The sequence below is a fragment of the Oryctolagus cuniculus genome, chromosome 4 (genome assembly GCF_051225735.1).
Source record: "Oryctolagus cuniculus isolate XC-2025 breed Fujian yellow rabbit chromosome 4, ASM5122573v1, whole genome shotgun sequence".
Classification (NCBI taxonomy): Eukaryota; Metazoa; Chordata; class Mammalia; order Lagomorpha; family Leporidae; genus Oryctolagus; species Oryctolagus cuniculus.
This window is the reverse complement of record NC_142870.1, coordinates 100,074,506-100,101,137: the sequence shown is the minus strand read 5'-3', so window position 1 is coordinate 100,101,137 and position 26,632 is coordinate 100,074,506. Positions and strand designations below refer to the sequence as shown.

The 26,632-nt window shown below is 43.2% G+C and overlaps 1 protein-coding gene across 1 annotated transcript; it reads left to right on the top strand.

Moving 5' to 3' along the window:
* Positions 1 to 110: 110 nt before the first annotated feature.
* On the top strand, positions 111 to 19,691 carry NDUFB5 (NADH:ubiquinone oxidoreductase subunit B5). Its single transcript, XM_002716444.6, has 6 exons — positions 111 to 243; positions 8,941 to 9,029; positions 10,934 to 11,000; positions 12,344 to 12,405; positions 14,093 to 14,199; positions 19,377 to 19,691. Exons 1-6 carry the CDS (start codon positions 120 to 122, stop codon positions 19,495 to 19,497), a joined length of 570 nt encoding a protein of 189 aa, XP_002716490.1. The 5' UTR covers positions 111 to 119; the 3' UTR covers positions 19,498 to 19,691.
* The last annotated feature ends 6,941 nt before the right edge of the window (positions 19,692 to 26,632 follow it).

The window sequence follows — 26,632 nt, the reverse complement described above, 5'->3', positions numbered from 1 at the left end:
ATCGGCACAGGCTCTTGCCCTCACTCAATATGGCCGTCTTCTACCTTTGCTCCCATTGGTGAATTGGCTCTCTCGGCTCCCGTTGGTCTCCCGGCTTCCTTCTTTTGCCCGTCGTAACCATGGCGGCGATGAGTTTGTTGCAGAGGGCTTCGGTCACCGCGGTCGCGGCTCTGTCTGGTCGCTGTCTTGGCCCTCGACTCGCGTGTGGAGGCTTCCTCACTCGTGGCTTGCCGAAGGCTGTCGGTGGGTGCTGGCCTTAGGAGAAAGTGCGCGCAGGGGTTGCGGGGCGGGGAGGACTTCCCGGGTGACCTTGGTGGGATTCGGGGAGGCAGGGAAGAATTGTGAGCTTGGGGCTTGCGAGGAGAGAGGGAGCTTTGTAAGGGGTTCCTGAGGTAATCATATCGACTGCGCTTAAATTATTAGCTAGCATTTGTAAAACGCTTTTGGCATTCACCATTCCGCTCGGTGCTAGTTTGCGGATGAAGAATGGTGCAGAGGTGACACCTTGCCGGGGCACCAGGTTGGTTCCTTGCCTGTTCCGTCTGCGCTGTTTTCTAGACGCACGGACGGGAAGCGAGGTTGCTGAGAAGCCGGCCGATTATCTAATATGTGACCGGCCAGAGAAGCTTGCTGACATCCCTTGTGGACAGCAGATATGGTGCCTGGAGAGGCCATGGTAGTTTTAGGGGGTCCACGAAACTTTTAATTTAAAAGAATATAATGTTAATATATGATAAGGATTCCAGCTTGGGTGATATGTGTGTTTTATATCAATGCAACCATAAAATATATTTTTTAATATCTTAGAGAAGAAGGGTGCAAGAAGGCAGAAGTGCCTAGGTCCCAGGGAATTTTTGCTGTAGCCCAGGACTGAATTGACCCCTTGTAGGAAGTGTGGGTTGCATCAGGAATATGAATTATAACAGTACAGAAGCAAATGCTTACTATTCAGTTGGTCTCATTCTCTCCAGGACTTTTCAGAGTTAACAGTGTTATTATCCTCATTCTACAGATGAGGAAACTGAATCAATTATTACAGAGATAATGTACCAGTGTACTAAGTAATAATGGCACTCACTGTTTATTGAGCACCTATTATCTGTCAGTCAGCATTCTAAGGCTTTAAACTATTAATTACTTTAATCTTCTTGATCAAAAATACCCTTTAAAGTATCTGTCCTGTGTGTAAAAGTAGGCAGAAAGAAGTGAAATGTTTGCCCTAAAGCCAAAAAGATTTCTAACCTCAAAATACCTTGTTCTTTTTTACCTTTTTTCTCCTAATTTGAGTTGTGCCACTTCACATGATGAGGCATTGTACACAGGGACTTGTTAGAAGCATAATGGAAAGGACCAGTGGTATTCAACAGATTCCTAACAGAAATTTGAACTTGTTACAAAACTTCATGATCTTGATCAAAATCCTCTTCAAAGCCATTTCTGATTACAGCTATCCTCAAATGTTCAAATACAAATACTGCACATGTTCTCTCAGATAGTGTTTATTGAAGTCTGGCTGAAAATAAACTGAGGTAAAATCCTACCGCCAAGTTTCTCTTTCGACATTAGTCCCTGTTCTTGGAGTTCTGGAAGAAGGATCATTATGGAGAGTCTGTGCCCTTTCCCATGGGACCAGGGAAGGATCTAATAGTAGTTGTCTATACAGCTGTATTTCACCTGTGTACCTGCTTTCAGAGGTATTTTGTATCGATTATTGCTGATATTTTATTTCTCACTCTTAGGTTATTTTTTATTAGAGAGAAAGAGTGAGAGAGCAAGCACTAGCTGCCATCTACTTGTTCACTCCCCAAATGCCTACAGTGGCCAGGGCTGGACCAGACTGAACCAGGAGCCAGGAACCCAATCCAAGTCTGTCATGTAGGTGACAACTTGAAGCCATCACTTGCAGCCTCCAGGGTCTGTATTAGCAAGAAGTGGGAATCAGAAGCGGAGCTGGGACTACTGCATCCTTGGCGCTCCAGTGTGGTATATGGGTATCCACAGGGGCTTCTTTACCAGTGTCTTAACTGCTAGGTCAAATAGCTGTCCCACATCCTTGAAACAGATAATTTTAATCTGTTAAAGTTATGAAGAATAAGTGGGAAAAGATCTGCAGCACCTGGCATTGACCTTTTAAAAATTTGTGACACACTACATATAAAATAAAATTCACCATCTTAACCATTTTTAAATGTACAAGTCAGTGGTATTAGCTACATCCCTAAGGCTGTGCAGCCATCACCATCATCCATCTCCGTAAACTTTTCATCCTGTAAAACTGAAACAGCATACCCATTAACCAAGAACTCCCCATTCACTCCTCCACTCAGCCATGTCCACCACCTTTTTATGTCTGTCTCTAGGATATTGCCTACTCTAAGTATTTCATATAAGTAAAATGTTACAGTATTTGACTTTTTGTGACTGGCTTATCAATCAGCCTAACATCCACAAGTTTCATCCATGTGGCATATGTGAGAATTTCCTTCCTTTTTAAAGCTGAATAGTACTCCATTGTATGTATCATCTCTTGGTATCCTCAGAGGCTTGGTTCTAAGACCCCCTGTAGATAACCAAAATCTATGGATGCCTAAGTCCTTTATATAAGGTGGCATAATAGGAAATGGGCATTTGGTGTAGCAATTAAAATGCTGCCTGGAATACCTGCCTCCCATGTTGAGGTGCCTGTTAAATTCTGGTTCTGCTCCCATTTTTCTCTTTATGCTAATGTGCACCTTGGGAGGCAGCACTTGATGGCTTAACCTGCCACCCAAGTGATTGACCCAGAATGAATTCCAGGCTCCTGGCTTTGGCTTGTCCCCTCCCTTACTGTTGTGGGCATTGGAAGAGTGAACCAGCAGATGGAAGATCTTTCTTTCTCCTTTCTCCTTCTGTCTTTCAAATACATTAAAAAAAAAAAAAAAGCATACTATTCTCTTTCATGTTTGCATATAGCCTATGAGCTTCCTCCCATATCTTTAAATCCTCCTTTGATTTTTTGTAACACCTAATAACATTGCAAATAGTATATAAATTGTTATACTGTATTGTTTAAAGGATAATGAAAAGAAAAACAGTCTGTACATGTTTAGTATAGTCACAGCTGTCATAGACCTCATTGCATATCTCTTGTCAACAGTCACATGGCTTTTTTTTCTTTCTGAGGTTGCAGGATATGTGCGCGCAGAGGGCAACCATACATTTTGCTTATCTCTTCATCTTACAGTGCACATTTGTGTTGCTTCCACGTTTTAGCTATTGTGAGTAATGCTGTGAAAATGCCTGTACAGAAACCACCTTGAGATCCCGCTGGTTTGTATTTACCTCCTGAATTGGTGTTGTTGCTCACGTTTTCAGGTGCTTCTTGGCCATTTGTATGTCTTCTCTGGAGAAATTTCTGTTCAAACCATTTGTCTATTATTTAAAATTGGGTTTATTTTTGTTTAGTTTTAAGAGTTCTCTATATGAGCTGGTGCTGCGGCTCACTAGGCTAATCTTCCATCTTGCGGCGCCGGCACACCGGGTTCTAGTCCCAGTCGGGGCGCTGGATTCTGTCCCGGTTGCCCCTCTTCCAGGCCAGCTCTCTGCTGTGGCCAGGAAGTGCAGTGGAGGATGGCCCAAGTACTTGGGCCCTGCACCCACATGGGAGACCAGGAGAAGTACCTGGCTCCTGCCATCGGATCAGCGTGGTGTGCCGGCCTCAGCGTGCCGGCCGTGGCGGCCATTGGAGGGTGAACCAACGGCAAAAGGAAGACCTTTCTCTCTGTCTTTCTCTCTCACTGTCCACTCTGCCTGTCAAAAAAAAAAAAAAAAAAAAAAAGTTCTCTATATGTTCTGGTTATCAATCCATTATCACATACATAATGATAATATCTTCTCCCATTCTGTTGCCTTTTTTAACTCTGTTGGTAGTATCTTTTAAAAATTTTTTGAAATTTAAAAATTTGAAAGGTAGAGATAGCTTGAGATCTTCAATCTGTTGATTTGCTCTCTAAATGCCTGCATCAGCCAGGGCTAGGCCAGGAGCCTGAACTGAATTGGAAACCAGGAGCCTAGAACTCAACCTGAATCTCCTGCTTGAGTGGCAAGGAATTCCAGAGGCAGCTTTAGTTCTCGCCTTAGTTATAAGGAGCAATAGCTTAAAGTTGAACACTGGGGCAGGTATTTGGTCCATTGATTAGGCTGCTGCTTGGAATGCCTGTATCTTAGAGCACCTGGGCTCCAGTTCCAGCTCTGCTCCTGATTCCAGCTTTCTGCTAATATGTACCCTGCGAGGCAGCAGGTAATGGCTCCGGTAGTTGGATTTCTGCCACCCAAACGGGAGACTTGAATTGAGTTCCCAGCTCCCAGCTTCAGAGTTACAGACATTTAGGGAGTGAAGCAGTGGAAGGGAGCTCTCTCTCTGTTTCTCTGTCTCTTAAAAAATATAATAATGTTGAAGAGTGATGTGGGGCAGGCACTGTGGTATAGTGGGTGAAGCCACTGCCTGCAGTGCTGACATCCCATATGGGCGCCGGTTCAAGTCCCGGCTACTCCACTTCCCATCCAGCTCTCTGCTATAGCCTGGGAAAGCAGTAGAAGATGGCCCAAGTCCTTGGATCCCTGCACCCATGTGGGAGACCCAAAGGAGGCTCCTGGCTTCTGGCTTCAGACCAGCACAACTCTGGCCATTGCGGCCATCTGGGGAGTGAACCAGCAGGTAGAGGACCTACCTCTCTCTCTCTCTCTCTCTCTCTCTCTCTCTCTCTTTCTCTCTCTCTTTCTGCCTCTCTGTAACTCTGCCTTTCAAATAAATAAATAAATCTTTTTAAAAAAGTCTATTAAACTGCCATAGAGTTAATTCAGACATGGACTATGCAGTGTTTTAACTGAGTTCTCTAAGTCTCTTGATATGGGGGCTCTTGGGATAAGTGGGTTTTGAGAAAGAAGGATAAGAAAAGAAAGTTGGGACCAAACTGGAGGTGGTAGAGGGTAGTGGGGGTTGGGGGTGATGAATGCAAAGCCAAAGTATCTTTGCTTTATTTTGTAGGCAAAGGCACTCTTCATAATAGAAGGGTTAAACACCTCTCGGGAGTGTGTTTAGAAAGATGTATCTGAATATTGGATGATTACTGGGAATGTTGACTACTTAGACAAGTAAGATAAAGAAGACATGGAAAGAAATGGACAGGATCGTAGAACAGAAGAGGCCTTGACAAATAATGAGTGAGGGGTAGGTGCAAAGAAGACGATTGAGATTTTTAGCCTGGATAATTGAGATGGTGGTGCCTTTAACTGGGAATGAAGGAAAGAAAATGACCAATTTTTTATTTTTAATCTTTGAGACACAGAAAGATCCTACATTATGTTTTCAGTCTTTAAAAAACCACAGTTGTTAAAGACTAAATGATTTTCTTGAGGCTATTTGCAATTTCAATATTGAAGCCTTACCCCTAAGTAACTAGTAAAATATCTGAGAAATTCCAGTCTCCGGAGACTGGTGGAAGTTGGACCTGAGTTCCGGAAATCTCAGCAGTCACGTGATGGTAAGCGATGTTAACCTTAAAGAGGATGACAGCTCAGAACATTTAAGAAGTTTTGTCTGTGAAATATACTTTAGAACAGTTAATAGTAAGAACGTTATCTAGTACTTTTAACGACATGAATAATTGTTTAATAATTGAAAAAGCAAGCAGATCACATTTCCAGCTGCATTAATTATCATCACTAGAATGTAGCTAGACTAACCTTTCTTCCATAATTATTTTTTTATGAAGAATTTATTTATTAATTTGAAAGTCAGAGTTACACAGAGAGAGAAGGAGAGTCAGAGAGAGAGGTCTTCCATCCACTTGTTCACTCCCCAACTGGCCGCAGTGGCCATAGCTGCACCAATCCAAAGCCAGGAGCCAGGAGCTTCCTCCAGGTCTTCCACGTGGATGCAGGGATCCAAGGACTTGGGCCTTCTTCCAGTGCTTTCCCGGGCCATACCAGAGGGTTGGATCAGAAGTGGAACAGCTGGGTCTCGAACCGGCACCCATACGGGATGCCGGCACTGCAGGCAGAAGCTTAACTTGCTATGCCACAGTGCCAGCCCCTCATAATTCTTTGTGTTTGTTACATTTTCCATATTAATAGTGTTATCTGAAAGGCTGAGTGACAGAGAGAGAGGGAGAGACAGAAAGCGATCATCCACCTGCTGGTTTACTCTCCAGATGTCTCCAAAGGCCAAGGCTGGGCCTTGCTAAAGCCAGGAGCCTGTGACTCCATGTAGACCTCCCACATAGGTGGCAGGGCCCAAGCACTTGTGCTGCTTCCCAAGCACATGAGCAGGGAGCTGGATCAGCAGCAGAGTAGCTGGGACTCTCAACAGGTTCTTCCATGTAAGATGGTGGCCTTGCAAGCAGTGGCTTAACCCACAGGGCCACAACATCATCCCCTAATGTTGTCATTTGTAACCAGTGTTCCTTAAAATACACATAGTTTACTCCTTCCCCATTCCCTCCTCTTCTATGTCTGTGTATGTGTCAGATTGAAAGGGAAAGATAGAAAATATATAGTCTCTGGAGTAAATGTAGCATACTTTCACGGACTAAGGAGAGATCTTCTACCAACATGTAACTTAAGAGCTGTAAATTACTAACACTTAGCACCTTCTGTGTCTCAGACACTACAGTGTACTGGAGATAGAGCTGGATAAGAATCCCTGACCTGATGGACTTTCACAAAATGACTAATTAATTCTCCTTACTCTAACGGAAATTACCAATTGATTCTAATAAGTGAGGAGCCAGTTTTGAATAAGGAAGTCAGTGAAGGCCATTCTGAAGCGGTGACATTTGACCTTGGCCCTATGGGCTGAGAAGTGGAGGCCAAGCAGCAAACAGCCTGGGGAAAAGCTCTCCTGGTGGAGGGGAAAACAAGTAGAAAATCTGCACGGCAGGAAACAGTTCTTGGAATTGGAAGAAAACCTCTGGGGGAGTGAGTTTGAAAGATCTGCCTTGTTATTCTAAGAGAGGACAGGAATGCAGATTTCCTGGAGGGGAAGAACCTTAGAAATCCTCTAGGCTAACCTCCTATATTAAGTTAATCCTATTATATCCTGCTGTTTATTGATTAACTCCATAGTGGGGGATCAGTGAGGCAGTCTGGTTTGATTTTCAGTCACTCAAGTTGTTAGATGCTTCTTTTTGTTTCAAGCTGAACATTACTTTTTTTTTTTTTTTTTTACAGGCAGAGTGGACAGTGAGAGAGAGAGACAGAGAGAAAGGTCTTCCTTTGCCGTTGGTTCACCCCACAATGGCTGCTGCGGCCGGCACACCGCACTGATCCAAAACCAGGAGCCATGTGCTTCTTCTGGTCTCCCATGCAGGTGCAGGGCCTAAGGACTTGGGCCATCTTCCACTGCACTCCCAGGCCACAGCAGAGAGCTGGACTGGAAGAGGAGCAACCGGGACTAGTACCCGGCGCCCCAACCGGGACTAGAACCCGGTGTGCCAGCTCTGTAGGCGGAGGATTAGCCAAGTGAGCCATGGTGCTGGCCCAGGGCAACTTTTAAAACTATCTGAAGATGCATTATCTCATCCCCACCTAGACTTCTTTTATGGGGGCCACATAACTTTAGTTTTTCCAGTTTCCATATTGTCTGTTTCCATGTTGTTTGTCGTCCTGGTTGCTTTAGTTGGGGCACGCTCATGACTGTCCCTCTAAGAGTATACTGTGGAATAGACACGACTCCATAGGTGTAGTGAGAGGATTGGTGGCAGGAGGATTTTCCTCTAATACATCAGATTAAGGCTGAAATGGCATTTGTTTTTTGTCAGTGAGTCCAGGCAGCACTTTCTACCTACTTTCCTATATTTGATTATTTTAAATTCAGTCTTTTTTGAATGTGTTTGAAGGCCTTTGGAGGATCCCATGTTATCATCAGTGTGTTAACCTGAATTCATTGCAAGCTGCTGCACCAGGTGATAGCAGAATTATGAAGATGGTTCCTGCCTTTAAGACATTTATTGTTAGAAGTGGCAGCAGTGAAAGCAAATGTACACATCACTGGAATTTATAGCAGTTCAGGCATTGGAGAGAGCTGGGAAGAAGCTTGGCTTTTTGGAAGATAAGATGTCATCTGGGTCTAAAGAATACATTCCATGGAGGGGAGGGCAGTAAGCAGGAACAAAAGCTACACTGGAAATTAAAGTTTTTCATTCCACAGTGAGTCAGATGCAGAATTTCCTTCTGAGCAAATGGAAACAGCAATCCTGGGTTTCTCACAAGCAGCCTTCCTGCTCCCTGTGGAAGGAGCCTAGAATGCCTGTGCCGCTTCCAGACCCCCAAGAACAGGAAAAATAGGGAAAGTGGGTCCAGGACTGAAATTTGCCATTTATCTACAGCAAAGCTTGATTATATTCCATCTGGGGGAGGATTTGAAGAGGATATACGTCAGCAGAAATGGCTTACAAAAGGATGTTATCAAGATATTTGAGAGTGTGTAGTTCTGTAGCAAGTTCACATTTCTGTTGGATAAATACTGCTGGTCTCTTCCATTTATGTTGCAGCAAGTCTATAATTTCTATTACCTCCTCATCTATAATGGCATAATTTAAATTAAATTTACTTCTTTTACAGCAATAGCAAATATTTATGGCAGGAGAAACAAAGATGAGCAGCTCACCAGGAACATCTGGCCTTCCTGTCTGCTATTGGGACAAATAGAAATGATTACTTAGGTATCTCTGTAGCGTTGAATTAAAATGAAGAGAGCTACAGTTTAAAACAGTACATCAGTCTATTTAAAGGTATCCTGTCTGCCCTGGTCTTAGTATGCAAAAAAAGTATTTTGTTAATTTTATATTAGACATTTAAACATTTATTCATGTGCATTTTCTTAAAATTTGATTTCATCTCAGAATGTAACAGTATGCATGTATGAGTTTTGTATAAAACAGGGTAATTTACTTTCTTTAGCTCCTGTTCGGCACAGTGGAGACCATGGGAAAAGATTGTTTGTCATCAAACCTTCTAGTTTCTATGACAGACGTTTTTTGAAGTTATTGGTGAGTTCAGTGTTTTTTGTTGTTGAATGATGCTCTTTGCATACACATAGGAAAAAAACTTTGGCATCTTTAGAAGACATTAATTTTATAAAGGATTGTGTTTTATAAATTTGAATTTCTTTCCTCAGAAGATACTGATTGTAAAATATGATTTGTAATTGCTCTCCTTTTAAATTAGTAACCTTTTCCTTCTTCAAAAAGGTGATTTATGCTAATCAGAAGTAAAACATGAGCCATTCCTTTCTTAAAATTATAGGATTTTTGAAATATGATGTGTTCCTTGCATCAAATAAAAAAAGTCGTTAATTACAAAACTGTGAAAATTGATTCATGCAGTATGATTATTTGATTAGCAAAATATTATTTAAAGATATTTGTAAATAAAGGAGCTTATTTTTGGGGGCTATGATTTTTTTAATTCATATATTGTCTGGGAACATTGATTTCAGAGTAACACAAATCTATAGTGTGATTTTAATTTAGCAGTAATAAAATGATATAGCTTATTTAGGATACTGAGTGTATTTGTATACCTTATGGCTATCTAAAGACACCAGTGGAGGCTTAGCAAATGGAAGGTTATCTGGACCCTGCCAAAGCCCTGACTCAATTTGGGTACTAGCTAGCTTCTCCCTTTGTTCTTTTCTTCCTTCCTTCCTTCCTTCCTCCTTCCCTCCTTTCCTCCCTGCCTCCCTCTCTCTCAATCTTTCTTTCTTTTTTTAGATTTATTTATTTATTTGACAGGCAGAGTTTACAGACAGCAAGGGAAAGACATAGGGAGGTCTTCCATCTGCTGGTTCACTCCCCAAATGGCCGCAATGGCCGGAGCTGCACCGATCCAAAGCCGGGAGCCAGGAGCCTCTTCCGAGTCTCCCACATGGGTGCAGTAGCCCACGCATTTGGGCCATCTTCCACTGCTTTCCCAGGCCATATGAACCACTGCCCATATGGCTACCTGTGCCCCAGGCAGAGGCTTAGCATACTATGTCACAGTGCCGGCCCCTCTCTGCTTGTTCTAAACACTCATCTTGACCTTGACCTAGTGAGCCCCCACTTTTCTTGTCATGATATTCCTTTAACTGAAAAGTGAAAAAGTCAAATTTCTCAGGCTGGCACTGTGGCGCAGTGGGTTAACGTCCTAGCCTGAAGCGCCAGCATCCCATATGGGAGCCAGTTCTAGTCCCAACTGCTCCTCTTCCCATCCAGCTCTCTGCTATGGCCTGGGATAGCAGTAGAAGATGGCCCAAGTTCTTGTGTCCCTGCACCCATGTGGGAGACCTGGAAGAAGCCCCTGGCTCCTGGCTTCCGATGGGCGCAGCTCCGGCCATTGCGGCCAATTGGGGAGTGAGCCAGCAGATGGAAGACCTCTCTCACTCTCTCTCTCTCCCCCTCTCTCTGTAATTCTTTCAAACAAACGAAAAAAAGAAAGTCAAATTTCTACTGAATGATACTTATATAATTACTCCATTTTTCTTTATAAATTAACAATCTCCATCTGAGAAATGTCTCCACAGATTTATGCCTCTCTATACAACTGTAATGGCTAAACCACATAAAGCCTGGATTTTATTTAAGTTTATTAATATTTCAAGACCATCATATTTAGCACTATCATGAGCAGAATTTAAGCATTTTACATGGTCGTGGTACTTCGTTGACTGCAAAGTCCATAGTTCAGTTTTTAAAATGTATTTGTTAGTCCTTTTTTCTTTTACTCTTGGTGCTAAGTATGGGCATCTAAAACCTAAAACAAGAAATCACAGAGATCAATGATTTGATACTGGATCTCGAACGTGGAGAGTTTATTTTAGAAGAGGTGTAAAGAAATCATGTAATGAGGATGATTTGAAAGTAGAGATAGGAAATGGTCATGAGAAAACCTTTTTTATTTTTTATCTTGCCAGAAATTCTACGTTTTATTGACTGGGATTCCAGTAGCAATTGGCATAACTCTGGTGAATGTATTCATTGGTAAGTCCCTTTCCCTACCCTACCTGGTACAATAAAATTGATACATTTAAAAATATATGTACACTCATTTTTAAATTATGGATATTGTACCAAAAAGGTCTTTTATAAAATAAGCATAAGCATGGAAATTTATTTTAGAAATAATAAACCTTAATTTAAAATAGTATACACTTATTTTTGTAAATATCATTTTTTTTCCTTGAAAATCCTTTAAGGTTGCCAATTTGTAAAGGCCACATTGGAGATTTATGAAAGCCTCTTTCTCTTTCTCTTTCTCCTCATTTCCCAAATCAGCTTTTACAATTCTGAATAGGTTAGTGGGAAGAGGCAAGAGGCAGGTTTTTTTTTTTTTTTTAATCCAATCAGGAACATATAAGACTATAATCCTTTTTTTTTTATTTTTTTAAGATTTATTGGGGCCAGTGCTGTGGTGCAGCGGGTTAAAGCCCTGGCCTGAAGTGCCAGCATCCCATATGGGCGCCAGTTCTAGTCCCGGCTGCTCTTCTTCTGATCCACCTCTCTGCTATGGCCTGAGAAAGCAGTAGAAGATGGCCCAAGTCCTTGGGCCCCTGCACCCACGTGGGAGACCCAGAAGAAACTCCTGGCTCCTGGCTCTGGATCAGCGCAGTTCTAGCCATTTTGGCCATCTGGGGAGTGAACCAGTGGATGGAAGACCTCTCTCTCTGTTTCTACATCTCTCTGTAACTCTGTCTTTCAAATAAATAAAATAAATCTTAAAAAAAAAAAAAAAGAAGCAGAGAGAGAGGGAGAGAAAGAGAGAGAGATCTCCATCTGCTGGCTCACTCCCCAGTGACCACAACGGCCGGAGCTGTGCCAATCCAGAGCCAGGAGCTTCTCCCGGGTGCCCATATGGGATACCAGCACTGCAGTCAGCAGCCTTACCCACTATGCCACAGCACTGGCCCTGAGACTGTAATCCTTTAAAAAAGGATAAAAATCTGAGTGAAAGTGAGCATTAGATTTTCATGGGAAATTCTGTTCAAACTATTTCTAGCTCCTTGAATCCTAAAGTATTTTGTCTAGTAGATCTAGGAAAGCACAGGAAGAATAATGTCTTTTATGATATCTTATATAATGCAGAATAGGAAATTCTCATATAATGTAAGTAATGCTGAACAAACAGAAAATGTCTAAAATATGCCCAATGAATGAATTGATTTTCAGCCAGATTAAGTGAATTTAAAATGTTGGATATCCTTATTGGTATAAATACAAGAAAAAATGCTTTAAAACCACAATAAATTGGTTTCTTACTGTATAGGCAAAAGATTAATGTTATAAACTACGTGCTACAGTTGAACATCACAATTTTCTTTTATCAGGTGAAGCTGAATTAGCAGAAATTCCAGAAGGCTATATCCCAGAACATTGGGAATATTACAAGGTTTGTATAAGCCACTGAAAAATACTTTGTTAGGTATCTTCTCAATGCAGTGGTTAATATGTTAATTCAGGGGCCAGCGCCATGGCTCACTTGGTTAATTCTCTGCCTGCGGCGCCAGCATCCCATATGGGCACCGGGTTCTAGTCCTGGTTGCTCCTCTTCCAGTCCAGCTCTCTGCTGTGGCCCAGGAGGGCAGTGGAGGATGGCCCAAGTGCTTGGGCCCCTGCACCCGCATGGAAGACCAGGAAGAAGCACCTGGCTCCTGGCTTCTGATCGGCATAGCTCTGGCCATAGCGGCCATTTGGGGGGTGAACCAATGGAAGGAAGACCTTTCTCTCTATCTCTCTCTCACTGTCTATAACTCTACCTGTCCAAAAAAAAAAATCTTTATTCAGCAACTATGGTAAAGTTTTCTATTCAACTTGTGATAGCAAATAGATGACTTTTTTTGTTCTTATATATAATTATGTTTGGTAGTTCACTTCATTTTCTTTTGTTATTTTAAACTTTACGGTTTTTTAAAGAATGACTACAGTGTATATGAACTTATCCCAAGGTCAATGGAATTGGAAAGATTTTACCAATACCAATGCTGGACGTTATTTATTGGGTACCTGGTGTGCAACAGGCACTATGCTGAATGTTTTGCAAATATTATCCCATGTGAAAGATACTGTTAGTATTGCCATTTTAGAGTTAGGGAAACTGAAGCTTAAAAGTGGTAAGTGACCTGTGCCAAAGATAGGGCCAGTATTTCAACCCAGGTAATCTTGATTCCAGAGCCTGCACTGTTAGTCCTGACACCATACTGTCACTGCTACCAAAACCAAAAATTGTTTCTTGTCTTTGCAAATATTTTAGTGACATGACCTTGAACATATACACATCATGTCTTATTATCTAAGTGAATCACATTTTAGAGAAGAAATGCTTCCTTATTAAATCATAAGATAAACAATACAGGGGCCGATGTTGTGGCACAGCATCCAGCATCTGACATTGGAGTTCTGGTTTGAGTCCTGGCTGCTCCATTTCTGATCCAGCTTCCTGGTAATGCACCTGGGAAAGCAGCAGATGATGGCCCAAGTACTTGGGACCATGCCACCCATGCGGGAGACCAGGATGGAGTTCCTAGCCCCTGGCTTCAGCCTTGCCCATACCTAGCCATTGTGTCCATTTGGGGAATGAACTGGCAGATGGAAGATTTCTTTCTCTCCCTCTCACATTCTGTTTCTCTCTGCCTCTTTACTGTGCCTTTCAAATATAATTAATTAACTAATTAAAAAAAAAAAAAGGATGAACCATAACCATACAGTTGTTTACTCTTGCTGACTGGTGGGAAGAGCTCCGCTCTGGGATCCCTGAAGACTGGGTTTGGCTCCTAAGCCCACCACTTCAGATACTCAGCATCGTGCAAGGCAAAAGAGCACAGGCTTTGGGGTCCAGCCGACCTGATTTGAGTTCAGACGCTGCCATTTAGCTGAATTCCTTTGTGTAATTTACTCATCTCTAAAATGGGGACAGAAATAGTAATTTCCTAATGATTTCAAATTATTTTAAAAATAGATAAAATAGTTGGCACATAGGAGGTGCCATTGATTTTCTAGCTAAGATGATCATTTTCAAAAATAGTCAACTTGAAAAGCAAAGTACTGTTCAGGAACTGATTTTAAACTTTCTCTTGTAGCATCCTATATCAAGGTGGATTGCCCGTACATTCTTTGATTGTCCTGAGAAGAATTATGAACGAACAATGGCCATCCTTCAAATTGAAGCTGAAAAGGCTGATTTACGGTAGGCAACGTGGTTGTGTGGGGTAGGGAAGAAAAGCCTTTCCTCGGGTTGCAAACCACAAGAGAAAAATGAATAAAACTGTAGGCTGCTCCGTGTGAAAGGATGAACACAGGAGATTCTACTAGCTCTAGAGATGGGAGATTCTAAGTTGGTGACTAGGTAACAATAATAGATAATATATGTCGGATTAAAAGGAATCCTTTTGTAAATATTCTGTTTTTTATGTACAAGGTATCCCTTTCCTCGCCTATTTTCTTTCACACCTAGCCTCCCTAGAAACAACCTTGATTTAATCGGATCGTATACACAAGTATGTTCCTCAAGGAAATTTTATTTATTAAGAATATATTTCAGGCCGGTGCCGCGGCTCACTAGGCTAATCCTCCGCCTAGCGGTGCCGGCATACCGGGTTCTAGTCCCGGTCGGGGCGCCCGATTCTGTCCCGGTTGCCCCTCTTCCAGCCCAGCCCTCTGCTGTGGCCAGGGAGTGCAGTGGAGGATGGCCCAGGTGCTTGGGCCCTGCACCCCATGGGAGACCAGGAAAAGCACCTGGCTCCTGGCTCCTGGCTCCTGGCATCGGATCAGCGTGGTGCGCCGGCCGCAGCGCGCCGGCTGCGGCGGCCATTGGAGGGTGAACCAACGGCAAAGGAAGACCTTTCTCTCTGTCTCTCTCTCTCACTGTCCACTCTGCCTGTAAAAAAAAAAAAAAAAAAAAAAAAAAGTATGTTAACGACCGGCGCCACGGCTCAGTTGGCTAATCTTCCACCTGCAGTGTCGGCACCCTGGGTTCTAGTCCCTGTTGGGGCGCCGGATTCTGTCCCGGTTGCTCCTCTTCCAGTCCAGCTCTCTGCTGTGGCCCGTGAAGGCAGTGGAGGATGGCCCAAGTGCTTGGGCCCTGCACCCGCATGGGAGACCGGGAGGAAACACCTGACTCCTGGCTTTGGATTGGCGCAGCATGCCGGCCGTAGCGGCCATTTGCGGGGTGAACCAATGGCAAAGGAAGACCTTTCTCTCTATCTCTCTCTCTCACTGTCTAATCTGCCTGTTTTAAAAAAAAAAAAAGTATATTAACATAAATAAAATCCTCTTGTAAAACACTGTTCTTGGTGATCTTTCTGTGATAGGATATACACCATTCTTTTAATGCATTATACATTTAATTGGATGGATGTGTCTTAATTGTTTTTAACCAGTCTTCCATTGTTGGTACTAGTTTCTTTCCAAGTTTTTTGTTTTGTTTTGTTTTTTTGCAGTTTACATAATGCTGTAGTGAATGGTGAATATCCTTATAAATGTATTTTGCATTCTTACACAGCCTATTTGGAAAATAAATTTCTGGTAATAGCACTGATAAGCAAAATAGTGCATGCTTTTAGAGGCCAGTGTGGTACAATGAGTTAAGTTGCCAATTGTTAGCATCTCATATAGGAGTGCCATTTGAGTCCCAGCTTGCTCCACTTCCAATCCAGCTCCCTGCTAATGTGCCTGGGAAAGCAGCAGCAAATGGCCCAGGTATTTGGATCTCTGCTGCTCATGAGAGAGAACCTGAATGAAGTTCTGTACTCTTGGCTTTGGCCTGGACCAGCTCTGGCCATTACAACTGTTTGGGGAGTAAACCAACACAAACCTCCCTCTCTGTCCCTCTCCCTCTCTCGCTTTCTCACTTCTCTCTCTCCCTCATCTTTCTCTCTTTCTCTCTTTCTTCCTTTTTCCCTCTCCTCCCTTTCCCTCTTCCTCTCTTCCCCTCTCTCTCTTTCCCTCTTTAATTCTACTGTTCAAATAAATAAATAAGTAAACTTTAAAAAAATAGAATATACTTTTAAGTTTTGGACAGATATGACCAAACTCTTCTCCAGAAAGTTGCACCACTTGTTTTTTTCTGGCAGTAATACATGTTAATTTCTGCTTTTCAGGAATTTATCAAACTTTTTTTAAAAAAAGATTTATTTATTTTTTTGAAAGAGTTACATAGAGAGAGATAGAGACAGAGAGAGAAGTCTTCCATCCGATGGTTCACTCCCCAGTTGGCCACAACGGCCAGAGCTGAGCTGACCCGAAGCCAGGAGCTAGAAGCTTCTTCCAGGTCTCCCACATGGGTACAGGGGCCCAAGGATTTGGAGCCATCTTCTACTACTTTCCCAGGCCATAGCAGAGAGCTGGATTGGAAGTGAAGCAGCCGGGACTAGAACCAGCACCCATATATATTGCCGGCGCTTCAGGCCAGGATGTTAACCCACTGTGCCACAGTGCTGGCCCCAGAATTTATCAAACTTAAAACATTTTTACAGATACAGTGTTTTTTGGTTTTTTTTGTTTTGTTTTTTTTTTTGACAGAGTGGACAGAGAGAGAGACAGAGAGAAAGGACTTCCTTTGCCGTTGGTTCACCCTCCAATGGCCGCCACGGCCGGTGCGCTACGGCCGGCACACTGCCCTAATCCGATGGCAGGAGCCAGGTACTTATCCTGGTCTCCCATGGGGTGCAGGGCCCAAGTACTTAGGCCATCCTCCACTGCACTCCCTGGCCACAGCAGAGAGCTGGCCTGGAAGGGGGGCAACCGGGACAGAATCTGGTGCCCCGACTGGGACTAGAACCCGGTGTGCCGGCACCACAAGGTGGAGGATTAGCCTAGTGAGCTGCGGCGCCGGCCAGATACAGTTATTGAAAAATGTTATTTTAATTTTGTGTTTTCTTTTTAAGAGTTTCTAAATAGTACTTGCCACCCATGTGGGAGACCTGGATGAACCTCTTGGCTCCTGGCTTTGATCTGGCCTAGCCCTGACCATTGCAGCCACCTGGGAAGTGTACTAGTGGTTGGAAGATCTCTCTGTGCCTTCCCCTCTCTCTCTGTAACTCTGCTTTTCAAATAAATGAATAAATCTTTAAAAATTATATAAAATAGAGATTCTCTGCCATAATTGTCTCCTCCAGAGATAACTATTATTTTTAGTTCTCCATATTTCTTTATACTGTGTGCATGTGTACCAATACATATTTACAAGTGGTTATTGTTTTTGATGAAATGGGAAGGTGCTAAAAGTGCTACTTTTATTTATTTATTTATTTATTTGAAAGACAAAGTGACAGAGGGAGAGGCAGAGAGACAGATCTTCCATATGCTGATTCACTCCCTAGATGACTGCAAAGACTCTAGCGAAGTCAAACTGAAGCCTGGAGCCCAGAATCCCATCTGGATCTCTAAAGCACTTGGGCCATCTTCCACTGCTTCCCTGGGTACATTAGCAGGACACTGGATTGGAAGTAGAACAGCTAGGACTTAAACCAGTGCTGTGATATGGGGTGCTGGCATTGCAAGTGGTGGCTTCACCTGCTGTGCCACAATGCCGGTCTCCATTCTTTCTAGCAGGTGCATGGTAGTAGTCGTTTTCATGGGTGAACCATAATTTATTTCACCAAGTAATGTCTTGTTGATGAATATTTTATTTACTTGCATTTTTTATAAGTACATTTGAAAAGAGTAGAAAAGAAAGGATGATATTTAATCCTTTAAAAAAAAAGATAAATAGGGGCCAGCATTGGGGTACAGAGGGTTAAGCTGCTGTTTGCAATGCAAACATCAGATGTTGGAGAGCCAGTTGCTCTGATTCTGATCCAGCTCCCTGATAATGTACCTGGGAGGCAGCAGAAGATAGCCCAAGTATTTGGGCCCCTGCAATCCACATGGGAGGCCCAGATGGAATTCCTGGCTCCTGCCTTTGGCCTGTCCCAGACTTGGCTGTTGCGGCTCTCTGGGGAGCAAATTGGTGCATAGAAGGTCTCTCCCTTTCTCTCTGTCCCTCAGCCTTTCAAATAAATAAATAAACTCTTCAAACAAACACATACTTTCTTAAAGTGAATAAATTTCCAGTCATATGAATAAGTTCCATTAAAGAAAGTAAAAAGCTTGATGGAGAAGGGGCTGCTGCAGGAATGTGTGGTAGTTTGCGCACAGTTGTGGACGTGGAAGAGAGAGAGCATTTTTATTGAATAGAGGTTACTCAGTTTGTGAAGAAGGCTGAGGACACTTAAGTAGATTTTGAGGTAGGGAATGTTTTTCTTTATAAATACTGTGTCTAGTTGAGCGAGCACAGAGTAATGCAGATGCCATTTCTCCTCTTGAGTTTTCTGTGTTAGGTGATAGGCTGCCAGCGTAGGATGTGATCTCCTCCAGCAGTGTTTATTCACCCTTCTTTCCGAGCACTTGGCCCAGCGTGTCTGATAGGCGGTCCGTAAATGGCTCTCCCGGCATCTAAAAGGTGGAAGATAGGAAAAGCACTGTCACACATTAGGTGGAAATGATCTGTCTACACAAAAAGCAGGGACAGTGAAGGAGAGAGTTGATTATCAATCTAAGTGATATTTTGGTGATTAAAAGTACTGAATGGCTAACTGTGATAGCAAGATAATGAAAGTCAAAGCCAAATCCCAAAGTTTGCTTGTCTGTATATAAGATAAATGCTTACATATAAGTTTGTTTACAGAAGAGACTTGGGGTAGGTGTTTGGCCTAGCACTTAAGACTCCAATATTGGACTGGTGCTGTGGTATAGTGGGTTAAGCTGCTACCGGGAACACTGGCATTCTATATGGGCACCAGTTTGATTCCCAGCTACTCCAAGTCCGATCCAGCTCCTTGCTAATGTGTCCAGGGGGGCAGCAGAAGATGGTCCAAGTGCTTGGGACCCTGCACCTACGTGGGAGACCCAGATGAAGCTCCTAGCTCCTGGCTTCGATCTGGCTCAGGCCTGGCTGTTGTGGCCATTTGGAGAGTGAACCAACGGATAGAAGATCTCTGTCTCTCTCTTTCTCTCCCCCTCTCTTTCTATAACTCTAACTTTACAAAAATCTTAAAAAAAAAAATTTCCTGTTTCCCATTTCGGAATGCCTGTGATCAAATCCCAGCTCCGTGTTCTGGATCCCAGCTTCCTGTTAATGTGGACCCTGGAAGGCAGTGGTAATAGGTGAAGTAGTTTGGTTCCTGCCACCTGTGTGGGAGACAGGGATTGAGTTCCTAACCCCAGCAGTTGTGGGGGATTGGAAAGTATCTCTGTCTCTTTGCCTCTAGTTAATTAATTTAAAACTTTATTAAGGACTCTGGTGGTTGTTCTTTATGGAGATAATTCATTAAATTTGTAATTAGAAGTGCTAAAATCACAACATTGTTGTTCTATTTATTACAGGTTAAAGGAGATGGAAGTTCGAAGATTGATGCGTGAGAGAGGCGATGGACCCTGGTATCAGTACGTGACCATCGATAAGGCACTTATTGATCATTCACCAAAAGCAACTCCTGACAACTGATCACTTATTTCTCCAAAATATGTTCTCTTTAGTGGAAAATAAATTAATAAATATTTTCCGTATTTTTGTTTTGTGATGAAAAAGAAGAGCGTCTTCCATTACTCTTTCTCAATGTTGGTTCAGATTGAAGCTTTTGATTTTGGGCTTTCAGCCTCCTCTTGGTTTAAAATGTAATAAAGCTGAAGAAATAGGAATCTGTGAAGTCCTAAAGTTGTGATGACTTTAAAAGGTTAGTGTTTTATTAATCTGGTAAATGGAAGTTATAGAAGAGAGATTGAATGTTAAGTATCAGAAAATATGATAGTTTATACATGTGTCCGTAATCTGCATTATTCAGGAATGACTCAAGATTTTAAATTGCACAGGAAGTATTGAACCAACTAATAAAATATTAACACTTTAACAAACAAACCTTAAAATTTAATTTTTTAGCCATATATTGTTTCTTTAAAAACTATACCTGCATTTTTCTTTGATGGAATATCTAGGTTTTATAGTGTCCTTTTTTTTTTTTTGTAAACACTGAGAGCTGATTGCAAAAAGTAAGATGATCACTATAAAGATTATGAAATCTAAGTGAAAGCTAAGAATAATGGCTGTTATTTATTAAGCATTTGCTGCCTACTAAGTACTGTGCCAAATAACTATTTTCACATTATTTTCCAAAATGACCTTACTCTCTGCATGAAACCTGAGGCTCAGATTTTAAGCACGTTCTCAATATTTATAAAAATAAACATTTAAAACATTTATACTTCAACTTCCAAAATAGCCTTTTAGTTTGAAGCAATCATATTTTTAAACCTGTTAAACAGTGTATGAGTTCATCTACTTTTTTTTAAAGATTTATTTATTTGTTTTCTTAAAGATTTGTTTTTATTTATTTGAAAGAGTTACAGAGAGAGGTAGAAACAGAGAGAGAGGTCTTCCATCTACTGGTTCACTCCCCCAAATGGCTGCAGCGGCCAGAGCTGAGCCAATCTGAAGTCAGGAGCCAAGAGCTTCTTCTGAATCTCCTACGCAGGTGCAAGGGCCCAAGGACTTGGGCCATCTTCAGCTACTTTCCCAGGCCATAGCAGAGAACTGTATCGGAATAGGAGCAGCCGGGACTAGAACTGACACACATATGGGATGCCGGTGCTTCAGGCCGAGGCTTTAACCTGCTGTGTCACAGTGCGGGCCCCAAGATTTATTTATTTAATTGAAAGGCAGAGGCAGAGAGAGAGAGGGGTCTTCCATCTGCTGGTTCACTCCCCAGATGGCTGCAACAGCCGAAGCTGGGCCAATCCGAAGCCAGGAGCCAGGAGCTTCTTCCGGATCTCCCACATGAGTGCAGGGGCTCAAGAACTTGGCCAACTTCTACATAGCAGAGAGCTGGATCAGAAGTGGAGCAGCCGGGACTCGAACCAGTGGCCACATGGGATGGCAGGACTGCAGGCAGCAGCGTTACCTGCTATGCCACAGTGCTGGCCCCATCAGATCATCTACTTTTACAAGTATGTTCTTAAGTTTTTCATGAAGAAACCTTACTCTTTGTACAAAGCACAGATATGTGAATACAGTACATCTGTGATATTAAAATATCAGGGCCAGCATTGCATCGCAGTGGGTTAAGCCACTTCTTGAGAGCATCCAATATCAGAGTCTCAGTTTGAGTCCTGGCTACTTGACTTCCAATCCAGCTTCCTGCTAACAAGCCTGGGAGGGCAGTAGAAGATGGCCCAAGTGCTTGGGTCCCTGCCAACTATGTAGCAGATCACAATGGAGCACCTGGCTTCTGTTTTGCCTGACCCAACCCTGGCTGTTTGTATCCATTTGGGGAGTAAACAGCAGATAGAATATCTCTGTCTCTCTTTCTCCATCACTCTGCCTTTCAGAAAAAAAATTTTTTTTTAATACAGATATTGAGTCTTGGGACCCTGATCCCTGGCACATCATGAGATTCTTCCTCTGCAAATTTAATGCCATTGCTGTCCATCACCAGCCCCAGATGTCCAACCAATGGGCCCACCTGATCTTGGGCTTCAACCTCCAAAACTATGAGCTAAGTAAGCCTTTTCTATTTATGATGTTAGTTGCCTCGGGTATTTTTTCATTGTAGTAATGAAAAGCTGTCTAAAACAAAATTGATACAGCGGAATGGGTCCATTGCTATAACTATACCTGAAGATGTTGAAGTGTCTGTGGAATTGGTTAATGAGAAGAGGTTGGAAGAGTCTGGAGCAGCAGGCCCGAGAGTGCTGTGAGCTGAGCATTAAGGGTAGTGTGCTAAGGGCTCAGACAACCAGAATGCTGGTAGACAGGCGGACGGTAAGGGCTACACTGATGAGGTTTCCCTTAGAAATGAGGAGTCTATAAACAAGTTCAGAGTTGGTGAACTCAAGGGGCTTCCATAGCCTAGACAGCTCATGGCAAGAGCCTCGGGTAATTGCTGACATCATAAATAAGAGTGCCAATTGTTAAATCAACAACGGGAGTCACTGGGTACAGGCTCCCCACATAGAATCTCTGTCCTTAATGTGTTTTACTATGAAACTTAAAAACAACACTACTAGTCGAACAATACCCTAAACCTTGAGCGGTTGTGTGAGGGCAGCCTGTTGAAATCCTTGCTTAGTATATACTAAGTTGATCTTCTGTATATGAAGGTAATTGAAAATGAAACTCGATGAAGGGTGGGATGGGAGAGGGAGTGGGAGAGGGGAGGGCCGCAGGAGGGAGGGAGGTTTGTGGGGGGAAAGCCACAACAATACAAGAGTTGCACTTTGTAAATTCACATTTATTAAATAAAAAAAAGAAAAAAAAAAAAAGAAATGAGTCTAATAGCAATAAGACTGAAGGCCTCCCTTTTTACTCCATGGCCAAGAACCTGGCTTTGTTGTGTTCATGCTGCAGACTTTGTGGAAGGCTGAACCTAAAGCTGATGGACTATGGGTCTGGTGCTGTGGTGTAGTGGGTTAAACCACTGTCCGCTGTGGCAGCATCCCGTATGGGCCCTGGTTCGAGCCCAGCTCCTCCATTTCTGATCCAGCTCCCTGCTAATGTGCCTTGGGCCCCTACACCCATGTGGGAGACCCAAATGAAGCTCCTGGCTCTTGGCCTCAGCCTGACCCAGCCTTGGCCATTACAGCCATTTGGGGAGTGAATTTGTGGATGGAAGATCTGTGTGTGTGTGTGTGTGTGTGTGTGTGTGTCTTCCTCTCTCTGATTCTGTCTTACAAATAAATAAATCTTTAAGAAAAGATGATGGACTAGTTTATTTGGTAGAAGAGATTTTATTTAAGGCAGCAGAGTGTTCAGGCTGCACTGTGGATGTTATTGGCTGCTTTGGGTCAGTTTTACGGTGAAAATCAGGAGAAAGGAACAGAGCAGTGCAAGTTGGAAATTTTGCCACTTGGCTAGGGAAGGAGTGAAGGGAAAGCATGTTGCAGATGGGAGAGTACAATAGAAAAATCCTTTTCAAAAGAGATGAGTGCAAATAAGAGGGATCCATGTGCTAACCAGCAAAAAAAAAAAAAAAAAAGACTTTCAGGGCATCTCAGAGATCTTCCAAGCTGCCCTTCCCATCACGGGCACAGGGGCCTAGAAGGGCAGAATATTTGTTGGAACTCCCATCGTACTGTCTGCAGGCTTGCCCAAGACCCGTGAGGATTCATTTCCCTGCATTCAGCCAGTAAAGTACTCGGCAGCTTCAGCCAAGCTTTGGCTGGGTGGAGGTTCAGCTTGTGCTGGGGACAAATTTGGCATCATCCAGGTGAGGCTAATTTTGCAGATGAGCAGAATGTGAGTTACAGGGTCATGGTGGCTTACACTGAGATTTCAAAGGAAATCCTGGGAAGCCAGGAAGCATGAAGTGGGATGGGATCCCCGGCATAGAGCCATTAATGGAGTGATGCTCAGTAGGGCTATCAGAGCCAAGCTGAAGCATGAAGTGGAGACCCCAGAAAGTAAAGGGGCCAGCAATTTGCCATGCCAATCTTGGAAAGCTGCAAATGTCTGTGTGTAGCCCAAGAAAGCATCCATGTGGGCTGCAGCCAGCAAAGCATAGGAACAGGGCTACCCAAGCCCTTGGGAGCCCATCCCTAGCCACATTATGTTATGTGGACATAGAGGGTTTTTTTTTTAATTAATTTATTTGAAAGGCAGAGTGACACAGGAAGAGAGGGGGAGAGAGAGAGATCTTCCATCAGCAGGTTCACTCCCCAAATGCCTGCAACACCTGGAGCTAGGCCAGACCAGAGCCAGGAGCCAGGAGCCAGGAACTCCATCAGGGTCTCCCATGTGGGCAGCAGAAACCCAAGTACTTGGGCCATTAACTGCTGCCTCCCAGGAGTATTTGCAGGAAGCTGGGTTGGAAGTGCTGAGTTGCCAGGACTCAAACCAGAAACTCCAGCATAGGTGTAGGCATCCCAAGCAGTGGTTTGAGCTACTGTGTCACAATGCCTGCCCCATGAACATGGAACTTTAGGATTGATATTTGCCCTGCTTAGTTCAGATCTTGTTTATTTTATTTTATTTTTTTTTTTTGACAGGCAGAGTGGACAGTGAGAGAGAGAGACAGAGAGAAAGGTCTTCCTTTTGCCATTGGTTCATGTCGCTCCCCCTCTTCGTGGAGGAACGACACAGGACCCTGCGCTGTTCTTTCGTCTGCTCGGCCCTCCCCGGGTTTGCTGCTGGTTCTTCCCGGGTTGGCTGCCGTCCCTTCCACCTCCGTGGAAGGGCGGTTCCCCCTGGCCACTTTCCCCACTTCCGCAGGGGAGCGGCACACCGCCGGCCGGCTCTCTCGGGGGCTGCACAGGTGTTCCCCTTAGATGTTCCCTTTAGATGTTCCTGGTGCATGCCGTCTCTCTCCTCCTATATAGTCCTCCTCCGCCAATCCCAACTCGGCTGCCCACACGCCGAGCAAGCTGCTCTCCTCCAATCAGGAGCAAGTCCTACAGTTTATTGGCTGAACTGGAGGCAGCTGTGTAGAAGCTGTTTTCTTCTCTCCCAGCGCCATATTGTGGGAGAGCAGATGCATAGAATAAGTCTTAATTCCAGTAACTTAGTCTAGTCCGAGTTGCTCCCCAGAGGTTCACCCTCCAATGGCCGCCACGGCTGGCGCGCTGCAGCCGGCGCATTGCGCTGATCCGATGGCAGGAGCCAGGTATTTCTCCTGGTCTCCCATGGGGTGCAGGGCCCAAGCACTTGGGCCATCCTCCACTGCACTCCCTAGCCACAGCAGAGAGCTGGCCTGGAAGAGGGGCAACCGGGACAGAATCCGGCACCCTGACTAGGACTAGAACCCCGTGTGCCAGTGCCACAAGGCAGAAGATTAGCCTAGTGAGCCGTGGCGCCGGCCTCAGATCTTGTTTATTCTGGTTATTCCTCCTGTCTATTTCCCTGCTACCACCCTTTTGGAATGTAATTTTGTACCCTGTGCCTGTCCCATCATTGTGTTTTGGTAATGTGTAACTTGCATTTGATTTTATAATTCACAGCTAAAGGAGTCTGCCAGGAGTCTAGGCTTTTGAACAGTGCTAGAATATTAACATGTTGAACTGTTGAAGATGGGATGATCGTATGTTGTATGAATTCATACAGATATTAAACTCCAAAGGCATAGGTTAATGATACTGGGAGAGTGGAAACATAATCCAGTTATGATGTTTAGGAGAACCACTGAGATTCATTGGGAGTGTGCCCCCAGATGATAATTCCTATGAGGTGGTTGGTTACGGAAGTCCGAGTTGGGCCTACTCACTCTCTCACTCTTTCTCTGCTTCCTGGCTTGCTACTACCCTCACCAGATGCCCAATCAATGGGGCCACTTGATCTTGGACTTGAATCTCCAAAACTGTGAGCTAAATAAACATTTCCTCTTTAGTTCAAAATAATTTTTCCATGGAGCAGAATAAGGAGGGGATAGTTAAGGGGAAAAAGTCTAAAATGCTCCTTAAGGAACAATAGTGAAAAGATGTTTGAGTAAATGTGGTCTAAATGTAGGGAAAACCAGTAGGAAGATTGTTAGGGTCATTCAAGTGAAATATGGAGATCAATTGCAATGATCACAAGAAAAATGCAGGTATTTGAATGATTGTGATATGACAGAATTAAAAGACTTTGCAAATCAACTAAGTTTTGGGACTAGGAGAAAAAGAGCAGAGAATAGATCTCAACTTTCTTGCAGTATGGCTGTTGTTGCTAGCTCTGAGACAGGGAACACTGGTAGAAGGAGCAGCTTTGATGAGGAAGATGAGTTCAGTTTGGGGCTTTTCTAATTTTGAGGTTCCTGAGACAGTGAAGTAGGAGGTTTGGATTTGTACCTGGAATCCACACCTCTGCAGACCTCCATGTGACTAGCAGGAAGATAAGAGGACCCAAGAGAGAGCCTTGAGTGACACAGCAGTATTTACAGCAGAAGAAAATGTGAAAGGGCACAGTATACTCGAGGAATTATTGGGACAATAGACACTAAGACATAAACTTGTTAAATGATTACATTTTAAGGCTTGAAGTAAGGGTAACAGATTTCCAGGAACAGTTATAAAATGATGTGTAAAGCAGATAAATGAAGCTGGTTTCAAATATCATGTGTTCCTATTTTTTGAAAATTTTTTTTAGTCATTCATCCATCTACTTTTCTATCTATAGACATTTATACAAAGGCATCTAGAGTGAAGTTCATGTTTTATCAACAGTGGTAATTCTGAGTGGAAGAATTTCGGATAATTCGTGTTCTTTTTTCCCCTCAATTTTGTTTTGCTTCAATGTTTTTGTATTGTTTCTGTTGTTAAGACTAATTAGGGTGAAAAATTTTGAGAATCATTTCTATTTGAAATGAAAATTAGTTCACAGAAACATTTTTGGCTGTATTCTTCAAAACAAGGAAGTAAGGGGGATGGTCTAAAAATAATTTTAAAAGATGTTCCTTTTTTTTCTGGGAAATAACAGAAAAAGAATAAAGTTTAGTAGGAAGCCTGACTGCCTGTAGCAGCATTGTGTGTTTCAGGCTGGGTTAATTAGCTTCTGCTGTGGGAACAATCCCAGCATCCCAGTGCTTACCATAACGGACCATCACTTCTTGACCTTAAGGGTTGAAGCTAAGCTGTGGATGTGGTGGGCTCTGCTGGAACCATGTGTTTTCACTTTCCAA